Source organism: Poeciliopsis prolifica, unplaced genomic scaffold (genome assembly GCF_027474105.1).
Source record: "Poeciliopsis prolifica strain line A6 unplaced genomic scaffold, Auburn_PproV2 SCAFFOLD179, whole genome shotgun sequence".
Classification (NCBI taxonomy): Eukaryota; Metazoa; Chordata; class Actinopteri; order Cyprinodontiformes; family Poeciliidae; genus Poeciliopsis; species Poeciliopsis prolifica.
In genome coordinates, this window is record NW_026562554.1 from 127633 (window position 1) to 144509 (window position 16877).

Genomic DNA, 16877 nt, shown 5'->3' on the forward strand with positions numbered 1-16877 from the left:
ATTGTTTGAGCAGAGATTGTGACTGAAATCTGGTCTCCTTCTATGCAAATGATTTGTAAGCAACGCCTCAATGTAATAAATATTGAGTTGTATGAGAGCACGTTAGAAACTGGCCTGGAGACGGAGATAGCAGACGTCCTGAAGCTGGCTCTCCATTCAATTCTATTGCATTTAAAACTTCAACTGTATCTCTTTCGTCATATTGTGAAATGTTTGATAAATGTTTTGTGTTCAGATCCAACAGTTTCCTTGAGAGATTTTCTTGCTGTTGTTTTGTAATTGTTTTGCTTACAAATATATTCATGCCTTATAATAAGTAATTGTCTTGTTTGGATTAAAAGCATTTAATCATTTTTATTCAGCGTTATTCATTTATGCATTATAACAAGTAATCGTCTCACAAAGTTTCAATGTTCCAGAATCTTATTGTAGCATTCATATTAATATAATATTGTGCTTTTAATGCTTCTTGGGATTTATTTGAACATTGTTCTGCAAAAGCAGTGAAAAGGTCAACTGCCATTCTCAGTGCTCTTGTGGACCATTGTGACTAATTTCATGCATTAACAGAGTTTGACTGGACATGGACTCCCTTCCAGAACATTCTCACAAGATTGGACTTGAGGGATTGATTTGTATTATTCTATTCTGTATAGAGAAAGTGTGAGGGATGGATGTTGTTTATCTTAATACACTAATTATCAAAAATACAATGTGCTATGCACTGATGTTACATTTTCTTTGATGATTAGATAAAAAAAATCCATTTAAAAACTATGAAATCACTCATTGATTGTTCATGATTTTTTAAAAGTTTGGTTGATTATTATTGTCTTCAGTAATTCTCTGTGTGTCTTTTGTCTTAGTTGTATTTTTGTTTTTTCTGCTCTTTTCTATTACGAGGAAAACATTTCACGTTCTGCCACGAGAAGTGGCACTGAGAAAAATCTGTAGATGTGATGATCGTAGGATCCACAAGGTGGCAGTAATGCAATGACATGAATGCAGTTAGTCATAAAACCCCAAAGAAGAAGAAGACAAAGCAAAGGAGATGAAACGAGGTTTATGGCTGTTCATAACAGAATTATTTAAATCTGAAGACAAAGGTATAGTTTGGAGAGGAAGCAAGAAGATTTGGAAAATTAGGTGGGATATAAATAAATGGAAGGCATTTATATACAATTGATGTAGTAATGGTTAGAGGAAATAAACAGGAGGGAGGAGATAATTATGAATAGAATAAGAACCAGTCAGTTTTTTTAAATGGAACTCTTTTTAAGATGGGGAAACATCTTACTGGTTTATGAAGTTGGTGTGATTCTATGGAACATGTTTTTATTAGGTATAGAAAATATGTAAATCAAAGATATTAGAGTTTGAGACATAGATATGAGGATCCAATAGGTGGCAGTAGTGCAAGAGCAATGGATGCAAACTGCCGTTAAAATGTAAAGGAGAAAAAGTAGAAGAAGAAGACAGAGAGAACAGCACATGGTCTGTGTTGTTGAATGTTTGAGTGTTTCTCTAATAAATATCTCCAGTCCAGCTTAAACCAGTTAATCAGCGAGCAGTGAACTGCAGGAACATTGACAGAGTTTAAAGAAATCATCGTCCAGTCGGAGGAAGAGATGGATGATCAGCGCAGACTGCTTGATTTCTCCCGGACTCCCCAGATCATCTTACACCGAATAGGTAGGAAACAGCAGCGTTTGGATGCAGGTTAAGGTCTAAATGTCTAGTGTTACTTCACTATTGTATCCCACTTTATGTTGGATAATTACATAAAATTCTTATGAAATATATTTTCAGATGTGTTTATGTGATAAAATTTGGAAAAGTTCAAGGGTTAATACTTTTGAAGCCACGGGAGAATCAATGCAGTGAAGATGTGGCGCACCTAAAACTGCCACCCCATTATTTTATTTTGGTTGTATTAATATTTATTAAATAATTTTAATGTATTTTAATGTATGACTTATTCGATTTATTCCAAAAATGAACAAGTTATATTTTGTTTGTTTCGGAGCAGCAGTGGCGAAGCGGAACTTTTTTGGGGGGGACGTTGCTCCCGGGTTGGTTTTACGGTGGAGTTCCGGTTTTCTTTTTCTTTTGTTTTTTTGTTTGGGTGACTTCTCTCTTAAACGATGGAAGTTTTTTATTTACTTCAATGAAGTGAATTCCTAATTTTTTCTGTTTTCTTCTCCAGATCACCTACAACATGACGTTTATGAGGATGAGCTAAGTCAGCAGGAGAGGAGATCCAATTATTTTTAATTAATTAATTAATTATTTTCCTGTGTATACAGTGAACCCTTTCAAGTTGACAAGGTTAGTACTGTAGAAATGATCAAAACACACGAGGTCTATCAAGCAATTAAGGAACTGTCTGTAAATAAATCTGAAGGAATGGAGTTCAAGGGTCGCCCCTCTTCTTGCCTTGTGTTTCACTGATTTTATTATTTCTGTTTTTATTCCTGATAGCTTGATGAATGTACTTCTACTTCCGGTGATTTAAAAAAAAAGCTGGTAAAATAGGTAGCTCTGATAACTATAACCTAGTACACACTCTGAAGTCTTTGAACTTATTCTTTTGCCAAAATTTGCAGATTGTTATGTCTGTAGACAATCAATTTGGGTTCAAGTCCAACCTGATACATGAGAATTACTGGATAATTATAACAGTAAAAACTCTACAGTTTTTCTGTGTTTTTAGACGCCACTAAGGCTTTTGATCGTGTAAATCAGAAAAAACTAATTTTAAAATTGTGCAACGCTGTTGTGGGCAAATATATAGTAAGATGTCTGTCCTATTGGTGTGCTAATCAAACTATGCAGGTCAAATGGGACAAGTGTATGTCTGCATCCTTTCGTCTGAGATAAGGAAGCATTTTATTTCCTATGTTGTTTAATTTTCATGTGAATGATCTCTCTAATCTCCTGAACCTGTGTAGAACTGGCTGCATGGATGGTGAAACTATTATTAATCATTTAATGTATGCTGATGACCGAGACGTTTTTAGTCCCAGTTCAGCTGGTCTTCAGAAACTGCATCATGTTGGTAACCTACATGATAAATTCAATCCATCAAAAAGTATCTTGATCTGTTGCACTAAGGAGGAAAAAAATAGGGCATTTCCAAATTTCAAGCTGTCTGGGACTCTATTGAATTTCTCTAATGAAGTAAAATATCTTGGTCATGTGTCGACAGACTGTCTGTGATTTACCGTCAGGTCCGAATGTCATCTGCTCAGGCAAATATCCTTGTTTAGATCATATTGTACATCACTGTATACTGCACATTTGTGGTGCAACGTTCAAAGAGCCAGTCTTCAAAGATTGAAGGTGGCTGACAATGACTTTTGTTAAATAAGCCCAGATGGACCAGTGCCAGTGAACTGTTTGTATCCGCTCGCGTCAGCATTTTGATGGCTGTTTTAAGAAAGCTTATGTTTAATTTTATTTGTCATATAAACGAGTCTAATAATAGCATTATCCTACTGTTGATGAAATATATTGCAGTAAAAAATATTCTGCAGTAAAATATATTCTGCAGTAAAATACTCATCTGTACTCTGGAGACATTGGTATGACTGCCTCCTGAAACGCTAGTAGCCGTTATTTTATGTATTTTTTCTACTTTTATCAATTTTTTTTCTTCTTCTTTTTTTATGTAATTTGGACTTGAGTCTGTAATAAAATCTATCTAAATCTATCTATAGTCTTCAACTTATTGAGTAAAATCTGCTAAGTGGCTTGACTTAGATAGGTTGGCTAAGGAGGCTATTAAACAAGAAGTTATTGATATGCCAGTGAAATGATTTAAATCTGAAGACAAAGGTATAGTTTGGAGAGGAAGCAAGAAGATTTGGAAAATTACGTGGGATAATGAAATAAATGGAAGGCATTTATATACAATTGATGTCGTAATGGTTAGCGGAATAAACAGGAGGGAGGAGATAATTATGAGTAGAATAAGAACCAGTCAGTTTTTTTTAAATGGAACTCTTTTTAAGATGGGGAAACATCTTACTGGTTTATGAAGTTGGTGTGATTTTATGGAACATGTTTTTATTAGTTGTAGAAAATATGTAAATCAAAGATATTAGAGTTTGAGACATAGATATGAGGATCCAATAGGTGGCAGTAGTGCAAGAGCAATGGATGCAAACTGCCGTTAAAATGTAAAGGAGATGAAGAAGCAAAAGGAGATGAAGAAGAAGAAGTAGTAGAAGAAGAAGAAGTAGAAGAAGACAAAGAGGACAGCACATGGTCTGTTTTGTTGAATGTTTGAGTGTTTCTCTAATAAATATCTCCAGTCCAGCTTAAACCAGTGAATCAGCGAGCAGTGAACTGCAGAAACATTGACAGAGTTTAAAGAAATCATCGTCCAGTCGGAGGAAGAGATGGAGGATCAGCGCAGACTGCTTGATTTCTCCCGGACTCCCCAGATCATCTTACACCGAATAGGTAGGAAACAGCAGCGTTTGGATGCAGGTTAAGGTCTAAATGTCTGCACCTTTCTGCATGAGGATCATTTTAGTAAACGCTCTTTTCCCGGATAAATGTTTTGTTAGCAGGTAAATGAACGCAGACATCACAATGAGAATGGCTGATTTATGGAGAGAAAATGGAGTTTCTCACAATCTGAGCTTTGTGCTGCGTCAGTGTTTCGTTGTGTAGTGGAAGTAGTGTCAGTAGTCAGTTAAAACGTTGTAGCTCTGGAAGAAGGAACTTTGTATCGGCAGCCCCGAAACAAATACACACATCATGTGCAAATAAAGTTGCCGAAACTGAAGAAGAGTCTGTTTCGTGAGTGCAACACTATTTGTGTGTTTGGTTTCCATCCATCCGTTTTCTAACTCTTATCGCGAGAGTTGCTGATGCATCTCCAGCAGTTGCATATTTAGGTTTATATTGTACATATTTCATACTTTAGTTGCACTTTTCCAACTGGATTTTCTTTCATTGTACATGTGTAAATCCAAAGTAATTCAAAGTCTTTCTATCTTGTTATTAGAGGATGATCAGGGTCTCTGCTCCAACTCTGTATTTCTAACGGGTCGATTTGTCCAATTTTAGATATTTTTCCATGTAGAGTTTTTTTTGGGGGCTTCTGGGAGAAGCTTTTTACAATATAGCCCACTTTGTTTCAAACTGCTTTTCAGCATTATGGAAGAGGAAGATACAGCGGAAACGCTATAAAACCATCAGAAAAGGTTTGTTTTGGAATGTTGCCATACAAGATGGCGCCCAGCGACGTAAACGTCACACGCAGTGAACAGATAAAAATTAAGAAATCATTTAAAATCAATTTTCTACATCTGGGAAGCAATTTGAACAAATTCGTGAGCTTCACACATTTGAAATTTTAAGTGTCAGGTGTTTTAAACAGACATTTGATGAAGTACATTTGTCGCCTTTCTTGTTGATGCATAAAATATATACATATAGAAAAACTTTCACACATAACATGTATTGCATGCATGAGAAATATTTCACTCAGCAAACTGACAATGACTGAGAGCTCTGGCTCGGATGAAATTTACAGTTCGGACAACCACCTCCATTACATGGTGCATTTTTAGCGACTTGCAGCTTAATGCTTCCTGATGCAAAATACAATGAAATGTCCAAAACTCCCTCCTTTATTTGCAGCTTGTACTTTCTCTCTGAACTTTGTCACAACACCTGTCTTTTTCCCAATCATTGACGGCGCACCATCAGTAGCCAGGCTTACGGCGCGGGACGGTCCAACAACAGAGCGGAAAATGTCTTCAGATGTCGTGGTGTCGGCCATTTTATTAATTTTTTCTTCAATGGTAATGTCCGGCTGGGGGCATTTAGACCCCGGGCCGGGCTAAATCGTTTGGCGGGCCGCTTCCTGTCTAACTTAGAAAAGCAAATAAGAAAGGAACAAAACTAAACAACTATTAACCTACAAATAAATTCATGTTTATAACTCAACCCCAAGGATTTAAAGTGCACGAAAATTAGATTTAACTATTATTCAAAGTAATAAAAGAAGTAATGTATTGAAATAATACAGTTTACTATTAAATACTAACAATAATCCCTACGACATTTAATTTTGTAATCAATAAAATTATTTTTTTAATCCGTTCATTTGAGAATTCTCCAAATGTCAGCTGGATTTGTCGACTGATGTGTATCTCTGTCTACGTTGTTGAATTTTCAATGTTATTTTGTTCATTTCTGTCTTAAACTGTGAACAATTTCTACTATTTACTTCAGTAAAGTTAACAATTATTCTTTTTATCTGTTTGCTTGTCCAGATTCCCTGAAGTGTAACGTTTATAACCAGGAGAGGAGATCCACTCTGGATGAGTTAGAACCTCTGCAGGTGAAACAATAACAGGAAGAGCCAGAAGATCATCAGATAAAAGTGGCAGAGAAAGAAGTTTACTGCACTCAGGGTGAAGAACTGATTGCATTAAAACTGGAGACTGATACCTGCATGGTGGTTCCTGTTGATGTGCAAACATACCAAACTGAATCAGAACCAAATGGGAACCAAGACATCTTAAAAAAGCCTGATGAAACTGAGAACCAACATCAGGACAGAAGAAAACCTTTGTCAGGTGTCATCTGTAAAAAACAATTGACTGCCAAATATGCTCTCAGTGATAATATCAGAATTCATAAGGGTGAAAAACCGTTTTCATGTGTGAACTGTGGAAAAAGTTTTTGTCGAAAACAGCATTTAACTCGGCACATGAGGATTCACACTGGTGAAAAGCCGTTTTCATGTGGGAACTGTGGAAAAAGTTTCAGTCATAAACAGAGTTTAACTCAGCACATGAGGATTCACACTGGTGAAAAGCCGTTTTCATGTGTGAACTGTGGAAAAAGTTTTAGAATTAAACTTTGTTTAACTCTGCACATGAGGATTCACACTGGTGAAAAACCGTTTTCATGTGTCAACTGTGGAAAAAGTTTTAGTGGAAAACAGCATTTAACTCGGCACATGAGGATTCACACTGGTGAAAAACCGTTTTCATGTGTGAACTGTGGAAAAAGTTTTAGTCGAAAACAGCATTTAACTCGGCACATGATGATTCACACTGGTGAAAAACCATTTTCATGTGTGAACTGTGGAAAAAGTTTTAGTCATAAACTTTGTTTAACTCAACACATGATGATTCACACTGGTGAAAAGCCGTTTTCATGTGTGAACTGTGGAAAAAGTTTTAGTCGTAAACAGCATTTAACTCAACACATGATGATTCACACTGGTGAAAATCTTTTTTCATGTGTGAACTGCGGAAAAAGTTTTAGTGAAAAAAAGGCATTAACTCAACACATGATGATTCACACTGGTGAAAAGCCGTTTTCATGTGTGAACTGTGGAAAAAGTTTTAGTGAAAAACAGCATTTAACTCGGCACATGAGGATTCACACTGGTGAAAAGCCGTTTTCATGTGGGAACTGTGGAAAAAGTTTCAGTCATAAACAGAGTTTAACTCAGCACATGAGGATTCACACTGGTGAAAAGCCGTTTCCATGTGTGAACTGTGGAAAAAGTTTTAGTCATAAACTTTGTTTAACTCGGCACATGAGGATTCACACTGGTGAAAAGCCGTTTTCATGTGTGAACTGTGGAAAAAGTTTTAGTCATAAACTTTGTTTAACTCGGCACATGAGGATTCACACTGGTGAAAAGCCGTTTTCATGTGTGAACTGTGGAAAAAGTTTTAGTGGAAAACAGCATTAACTCGGCACATGATGATTCACACTGGTGAAAAGCCGTTTTCATGTGTGAACTGTGGAAAAAGTTTTAGTCGAAAACAGCATTTAACTCGGCACATGATGATTCACTGGTGAAAAGCCGTTTTCATGTGTGAACTGTGGAAGAAGTTTTACTGAAAAAAAGGCATTAACTCAACACATGATGATTCACACTGGTGAAAAGCCGTTTTCATGTGTGAAATGTGGAAAAAGTTTTAGTCATAAAACTTTGTTTAACTCGGCACATGATGATTCACACTGGTGAAAAGCCATTTTCATGTGTGAACTGTGGAAAAAGTTTTTGTCGAAAACATTTAACTCGGCACATGATGATTCACACTGGTGAAAAGCCGTTTTTATATGGGAATTGTGGAAAAAGGTTTAGTCAAAAACAGGATTTAACTCGGCACATGAGGATTCACACTGGTGAAAAGTCTTAAAAGTTCACTATAAATGTCATTGTAATAAAAATGTGTTATTTACTGGAGGGTTTACATCTATAAAGTGGTGGAAATTTTTTAATTAAGTTGTTAAATGTGATATTTATTTGCCCCTAGGATGTGTGTTTGTAGCAGTATGAAGCAGGCCGATTTGAGAAGCAAAATGCCTGAAGCCGCAGCTACACTGATAGCTTGACTAGACGAAAAATGCCAGTCAGAAAGAAAATGTTATCACCTTAGCAGGAGAATGGATCAAAGACTAGAAGTCCTGAGAAACTCTTGTTTTGTAGCCCAGAGAAACAAGAAACAAGAGAAAAGTTTTTTATAACCTCAAGAAATTTACAGACAGGATCTTCAAGAGCTACAAAAATGTGCTTGGAGGACAACAGCTGCATGGATGCAGGATGACAACATTGTTTGAGCAGAGACTTGTGACTGAAATCTGGTCTCCTTCTATGCAAATGATTTGTAAGCAACGCCTCAATGTAATAAATATTGAGTTGTATGAGAGCACGTTAGAACTGGCCTGGAGACGGAGATAGCAGACGTCCTGAAGCTGGCTCTCCATTCAATTCTATTGCATTTAAAACTTCAACTGTATCTCTTTCGTCATATTGTGAAATGTTTGATAAATGTTTTGTGTTCAGATCCAACAGTTTCCTTGAGAGATTTTCTTGCTGTTGTTTTGTAATTGTTTTGCTTACAAATATATTCATGCCTTACAGTAAGTAATTATCTTGTTTGGATTAAAAACATTTAATCATTCTTTTTCAGCGGTTCATTTATGCATTATAAACAAGTAATCGTCTCACAAAGTTTCAATGTTCCAGAATCTTATTGTAGCATTCATATTAATGTTATAATATTGTGCTTTTAATGCTTCTTGGGATTTATTGAACATTGTTCTACAAAAGCAGTGAAAAGGTCAACTGCCATTCTCAGTGGTCTAAGTGCTCTTGTGGACCATTGTGACTAATTTCATGCATTAACAGAGTTTGACTGGACATGGACTCCCTTCCAGAACATTCTCACAAGATTGGACTTGGGGAATTGATCTGTATTATTCTATTCTGTATAGACAAAGTGTGAGGGATGGATGATGTTTATCTTAATACACTAATTATCAAAATACAATGTGCTGTTATGCACTGATGTTACATTTTCTTTGATGATTAGATAAAAAAAATCCATTTAAAAACTTTATGAAATCACTCATTGATTGTTCATGATTTTTTAAAAGTTTGGTTGATTATTATTGTCTTCAGTAATTCTCTGTGTGTCTTTTGTCTTAGTTGTATTTTTGTTTTTTCTGCTCTTTTCTATTACGAGGAAAACATTTCACGTTCTGCAACGAGAACTGGCACTGAGAAAAATCTGTAGATGTGATGATCGTAGGATCCACAAGGTGGCAGTAATGCAATGACATGAATGCAGTTAGTCATAAAACCCCAAAGAAGAAGAAGACAAAGCAAAAGAGATGAAACGAGGTTATGGCTGTTCATAACAGATTATTTAAATCTGAAGACAAAGGTATAGTTTGGAGAGGAAGCAAGAAGATATGGAAAATTAGGTGGGATATAAATAAATGGAAGGCATTTATATACAATTGATGTAGTAATGGTTAGAGGAATAAACAAGGGAGGAGATAATTATGAATAGAATAAGAACCAGTCAGTTTTTTTAAATGTAACTCTTTTTAAGATGGGGAAACATCTTACTGGTTTATGAAGTTGGTGTGATTCTATGGAACATGTTTTTATTAGGTATAGAAAATATGTAAATCAAAGATACGAGAATTTGAGACACAGATATGAGGATCCAATATGTGGCAGTAGTACAAGAGCAATGGATGCAAACTGCCGTTACAATGTAAAGGAGAAATAGAAGAAGAAGAAGAAGAAGAAGAAGAAGAAGAAGAAGAAGAAGAAGAAGAAGAAGAAGAAGAAGAAGAAGAAGAAGAAGAAGAAGAAGAAGAAGACAAAGAGGACGACACATGGTCTGTGTTGTTGAATGTTTCAGTGTTTCTCGAATAAATATCTCCAGTCCAGCTTAAACCAGTGAATCAACGAGCAGTGAACAGGAACATTGACAGAGTTTAAAGAAATCATCGTCCAGTCGGAGGAAGAGAGGATCAGCGCAGACTGCTTGATTTCTCCCGGACTCCCCAGATCATCTTACACCGAATAGGTAGGAAACAGCAGCGTTTGGATGCAGGTTAAGGTCTAAATGTCTGCACCTTTCTGCATGAGGATCATTTTAGTAAACGCTCTTTTCCCGGATAAATGTTTTGTTAGCAGGTAAATGAACGCAGACATCACAATGAGAATGGCTGATTTATGGAGAGAAAATGGAGTTTCTCACAATCTGAGCTTTGTGCTGCGTCAGTGTTTCGTTGTGTAGTGGAAGTAGTGTCAGTAGTCAGTTAAAACGTTGTAGCTCTGGAAGAAGGGACTTTGTAACGGCAGCCCCAAAACAAATACACGTCATGTGCAAATAAAGTTGCCGAAAGTGAAGAAGAGTCTGTTTCGTGAGTGCAACACTATTTGTGTGTTTGGTTTCCATCCATCCGTTTTCTAACTCGCTTATCGCGAGAGTTGCTGATGCATCTCCAGCAGTTGCATATTTAGGTTTATATTGTACATATTTCATACTTTAGTTGCACTTTCCAACTGGATTTTCTTTCATTGTACATGTGTAAATCCAAATGAATTCAAAGTCTTTCTATCTTGTTATTAGAGGATGATCAGGGTCTCTGCTCCAACTCTTTATTTCTAACGGGTCGATTTCAATTTTAGATATTTTTTCCATGTAACATTTTTTTGAGCTTCTGGGAGAAGCTTTTCACAATATATCCCACTTTGTTTCAAACTGCTTTTCTGCATTATGGAAGAGGAAGATACAGCGGAAAGGTGATAAAACCATCAAAAAATGTTTGTTTTGGTATGTTGCCATACAAGATGGCGCCCAGTGACGTAAACGTCACACACAGTGACGTCACTTCCAAGCCTCTATACTTTCAGCAAATGGACCCACAGTTCTTCCTGTCTAACTTAGAAAAGCAAATAATAAAGGAACAAAAAATATACAACTATTAACCTACAAATAAATTCATGTTTATAACTCAACCCCAAAAATTTAAAGTATACAAAAATTACATTTAAATATTATTCAAAGTAATAAAAAAATTATATATTGAAATAATACAGTTTACTATTAAATACTAACAATAATCCCTACAAAGTTTAATTTTGTAATAAATAAAATATTTTTTTTTATCAGTTCATTTGAGAATTTTCCAAATGTCAGCTGGATTTGTCGACTGATGTGTATCTCTGTCTACGCTGTTGAATTTTCAATGTTATTTTGTTGATTTCTGTCTAAAACTGTGAACAATTTCTCCTATTTACTTCAGTAAAGTTAACAATTTCTCTCTTCTCTGTTTGCTTGTCCAGATTCCCTGAAGTGTAACGTTTATAACCAGGAGAGGAGATCCACTCTGGACCAGGAGGAGTTAGAACCTCTGCAGGTGAAACAAGAACAGGAAGAGCCAGAAGATCATCAGATAAAAGAAGAACAGGAGGATCTAGAACACCTGCAGATAAAAGTGGAAGAAAAAGAAGTTTACTGCAGTCAGGGTGAAGAGCTGATTGCATTAAAACAGGATTCTGATACCTGCATGGTGGTTCCTGTTGATGAGCAAACATACCAAACTGAATCAGAACCAAACAGGAACCAAGAAATCTTAGAAAAGCCTGATGAAACTGAGAACCAAAATCAGGACAGAAGAAAACCTTTGTCAGGTGTCACCTGTAAAAAACAATTGATTGTCAAATATCCTGTCAGTGATAATATCAGAATTCATAAGGGTGAAAAGCCGTTTTCATGTGTGAACTGTGGAAAAAGTTTTAGACATAAACAGAATTTAACTAAGCACATGAGGATTCACACTGGTGAAAAGCCGTTTTCATGTGGGAACTGTGGAAAAGTTTCGGTCGAAAAGAGTATTTAACTCAGCACATGAGGATTCACTCTGGTGAAAAGCCGTTTTCATGTGGGAACTGTGGAAAAAGTTTTAGACGTAAATATAGTTTAACTCTGCACATGAGGATTCACACTGGTGAAAAGCCGTTTTCATGTGTGAACTGTGGAAAAAGTTTTAGTGAAAAAACGGCATTAACTCAGCACATGAGGATTCACTCTGGTGAAAAGCCGTTTTCATGTGTGAACTGTGGAAAAAGTTTTAGTCAAAAACAGAATTTAACTCAGCACATGAGGATTCACACTGGTGAAAAGCCGTTTTCATGTGTGAACTGTGGAAAAAGTTTTAGTGAAAAAACGGCATTAACTCAGCACATGAGGATTCACACTGGTGAAAAGCCGTTTTCATGTGGGAACTGTGGAAAAAGTTTCGGTCGAAAAGAGTATTTAACTCAGCACATGAGGATTCACTCTGGTGAAAAGCCGTTTTTATGTGTGAACTGTGGAAAAAGTTTTAGTGAAAAACAGAATTTAACTAAGCACATGAGGATTCACACTGGTGAAAAGCCGTTTTCATGTGTGAACTGTGGAAAAAGTTTTAGACATAAATATAGTTTAACTCTGCACATGAGGATTCACACTGGTGAAAAGCCGTTTTCATGTGTGAACTGTGGAAGAAGTTTTAGTGAAAAACAGAATTTAACTAAGCACATGAGGATTCACACTGGTGAAAAGCCGTTTTCATGTGTGAACTGTGGAAAAAGTTTTAGTCAAAAACAGGATTTAACTCAGCACATGATGATTCACTCTGGTGAAAAGCCGTTTTCATGTGAACTGTGGAAAAAGTTTTAGTCTAAAACAGAAATTAACTCGGCACATGATGATTCACTCTGGTGAAAAGCCGTTTTCATGTGTGAACTGTGGAAAAGTTTTAGTCTAAAACAGAAATTAACTCGGCACATGATGAATCACTCTGGTGAAAAGCCGTTTTCATGTGTGAACTGTGGAAAAAGTTTTAGTCAAAAACAGAATTTAAGTCGGCACATGAGGATTCACACTGGTGAAAAGCCGTTTTCATGTGTGAACTGTGGAAAAGGTTTTAGACATGAACAGCATTTAACTCAGCACATGAGGATTCACACTGGTGAAAAGCCGTTTTCATGTGTGAACTGTGGAAAAAGTTTTAGTCAAAAACAGGATTTAACTCGGCACATGATGATTCACACTGGTGAAAAGCCATTTTCATGTGGGAACTGTGGAAAAAGTTTTAGACATAAACTGGATTTAACTCGGCACATGAGGATTCACACTGGTGAAAAGCCGTTTTCATGTGTGAACTGTGGAAAAAGTTTTAGTCGTAAACAGCATTTAACTAAGCACATGATGATTCACACTGGTGAAAAGCCATTTTCATGTGTGAACTGTGGAAAAAGTTTTAGTGAAAAACAGAATTTAACTAAGCACATGAGTATTCACACTGGTGAAAAGCCGTTTTCATGTGTGAACTGTGGAAAAAGTTTTAGTCAAAAACAGAATTTAACTCGGCACATGAGGATTCACACTGGTGAAAAGCTGTAGAAGTATTTTCCGTACATGTCCTATGTTGAGGTTCACTATAGATTTGATTTTGTTAAAAACTAGAATGAAAGACTGGAGGGTTTCATGTCTATAAAGCTGAAAATTTTAGTATTTAAATGTGATCATATGGACGTTGTGCAACCATCCAACAATAATGATAAACTGTATGTTATTGTACTTATATACTGTTTATATCAGACTGTATGTTGTGTTTGTACAACGTGAAGAGCAAAAGCTCAGCTCAGAGCCCTGAGGAGAGCCAGTACTGATGCTGATAGATGAAGAGACATTGTGGTCCATTGTGACTAATTTCATGCATTAACAGAGTTTGACTGGACATGGACTCCCTTCCAGAACATTCTCACAAGATTGGACTTGAGGGATTGATTTGTATTATTCTATTATGTATAGAGAAAGTGTGAGGGATGGATGTTGTTTATCTCAATACACTTATAATCAAAAATACAATGTGCTGTTATGCACTGACTTTACATTTTCTTTGATGATTAGATAAAAAATCCATTTAAAAACTTTATGAAAATCACTCATTGATAGTTCTTGATTTTTTTAAAGTTTGGTTGATTATTGTTGTCTTCAGTAATTCTGTGTGTCTTTTGTCTTAGTTGTATTTCTATTTTTTTTTCTGCTCTCTTATATTACGAGGAAAACATTTCACGTTCTGCAACGAGAACTGGCACTGAGAAAAATCTGTAGATGTGCTGATCGTAGGATCCACAAGGTGGCAGTAATGGAATGACATGAATGCAGTTAGTCATAAAACCCCAAAGAAGAAGACGACAAAGCAAAAGAGATGAAAACGAGGTTATGGCTGTTCATAACAGAATTATTTAAATCTGAAGACAAAGGTATAGTTTGGAGAGGAAGCAAGAAGATTTGGAAAATTAGGTGGGATATAAATAAATGGAAGGCATTTTATACAATTGATGTAGTAATGGTTAGAGGAATAAACAAGGGAGGAGATAATTATGAATAGAATAAGAACCAGTCAGTTTTTTAAATTGAACTCTTTTTAAGATGGGGAAACATCTTACTGGTTTATGAAGTTGGTGTGATTCTATGGAACATGTTTTTATTAGGTATAGAAAATATGTAAATCAAAGATATTAGAATTTGAGACATAGATATGAGGATCCAATAGGTGGCAGTAGTACAAGAGCAATGGATACAAACTGCCGTTACAATGTAAAGAAGAAGAAAAAGTAGTAGAAGAAGAAGAAGACAAAGAGGACGACACATGGTCTGTTTGTTGAATGTTTGAGTGTTTTTCTAATAAATATCTCCAGTCCGGCTTAAACCAGTTAATCAGCGAGCAGTGAACTGCAGAAACATTGACAGAGTTTAAAGAAATCATCGTCCAGTCGGAGGAAGAGATGGACGATCAGCGCAGACTGCTTGATTTCTCCCGGACTCCCCGAATAGGCACTATATGAGAAATTTGTAGTTGTGATGATCGTAGGATCCACATGGTGGCGGTAATGCGATGACATGAATGCAGTTAATTATAAAATCCCAAAGAAGAAGACAAAAAAAAAACTGCAGCAGAAGAAGAAAACAAAAGAGATGAAATGAGGTTATGGCTGTTCATAACAGAATACGTGAACAAAATAAAAATGTAATATAATTTTGGATTCCTGCTCATGTGGGTATTTTGGGTAACGAAAGAGCAGATAGGTTGGCTAAGGAGGCTATTAAACAAGAAGTTGTTGATATGCCAGTAAAGTGATCTAAATATGAAGGCAAAAGTATAGTTTGGAGAGGAAGCAAGAAGATTTGGAAAATTAGGTGGGATGATGAAATAAGTGGAAGTCATTTATATACAATTGATGTAGTAATGGTTAGCGGAATAAACAGGAGGGAGGAGATTATGAATAGAATAAGAACCAGTCAGTTTTTTTAAATGGAACTCTTTTTAAGATGAGGAAACATCTTACTGGTTTATGAAGTTGGTGTGATTTTATGGAACATGTTTTTATTAGTTGTAGAAAATATGTAAATCAAAGATATTAGAATGAGACATAGATATGAGGATCTAATAGGTGGCAGTAGTGCAAGAGCAATGGATGCAAACTGCCGTTACAATGTAAAGGGGAAGAAGAAGAAAAAGTAGTAGAAGAAGATTTTGATTTGATTTTTACAAAACATTTATTTACAATAATAATAAAACAATTTTATTTTTTTTGTTGTTTTACAATAATCCTATGTCATACATTACAAAAAATACATTATAATAAAACATCAGTATAAATTAGTTCATTATTTCCTGAAATGATGCACAACACTTTGTCACATCCCCATAACTCTAAAAACCCCTGCACATTCCCAGTGGCCCTGTGGAAAGCAAACTCCAAACTCAGCCTCGCCTTGATGTTTACTTTCCACAGAGCCACAACATCAACTTGAGGTCCATCCTGCATCTTGTCTCTTCGAGTTATATATAGCTAATTTTGCCTCGGCTAATAAATAATTTAAAAGCCTTGACTTAAAACTAGTCGCTTTACTATGACGTACTTCGTTAATAAATAGTGCATCGGTAAAAATCATTTTAAAAAGACTAAAAACAGTTGATAAAAAACTAAAAAAGACTATCAATCGTGTGCAATGTATAAAACATGAAAAACTCTCTGACAACCTACAAAATGGACACTCATTTATAAAACCAGGACTAATCACCGATAAAAACGCGTTGGTGGCTATAGCGCCATGGAGTATCCTCCACTGGAGGTCGCCAATCCTTTTTCTAATCGGCGGTTTGTACATTGTCCTCCAGTGGATTGGTTGTCCTTTCAGTCTTTCAACCCACACGCTGACGTCCCTCTTTCGAAGTGTTCTCTTGTTTAGGATTTTCACACAGTTTTATATAAAGTCTTTGGTGCCACTTTGCACAAATCCATTTCTGAGTCCATGGTCTTTAGCAGAGGACCGCTGTCCTCTTCAAAGCTTGGACTCAGAAGAAACCTTAGGAAAAGGATCTGTTTCTTTTGGCAGGCATTCTCCATCCTTGTATGCCTGCAATAAACTCTTCTCTTTTCCAGTCAATCTTTCTCTTATTCTCATCAGGACACGTTCCATCATTCTTGTAGACCTTACTTTCAGTGCGGCAGCGACCTTCTGGGC

At 36.1% G+C, this 16877-nt stretch overlaps 1 protein-coding gene and 1 pseudogene across 3 annotated transcripts; both read left to right on the plus strand.

Annotated features, from left to right (window-relative positions):
- The first annotated feature begins 4190 nt into the window (after positions 1-4190).
- LOC129356586 (gastrula zinc finger protein XlCGF8.2DB-like) lies at positions 4191-7724 on the plus strand (annotated as a pseudogene).
- A 4548-nt stretch (positions 7725-12272) lies between these two features.
- Positions 12273-13812, plus strand: LOC129356576 (gastrula zinc finger protein XlCGF57.1-like). 3 transcript variants are annotated; one of them, XM_055026159.1, is made up of 2 exons: positions 12273-12997; positions 13163-13812. In XM_055026159.1, exons 1-2 carry the CDS (start codon positions 12288-12290, stop codon positions 13740-13742), a joined length of 1290 nt encoding a protein of 429 aa, XP_054882134.1. In that variant the 5' UTR covers positions 12273-12287; the 3' UTR covers positions 13743-13812. The 3 variants fall into 3 exon arrangements, with proteins under 3 accessions (XP_054882134.1, XP_054882133.1, XP_054882135.1); XM_055026158.1 differs by having other exon boundaries at positions 12273-12959; positions 13125-13812; XM_055026160.1 differs by having other exon boundaries at positions 12273-12959; positions 13209-13812.
- Positions 13813-16877: the final 3065 nt, after the last annotated feature.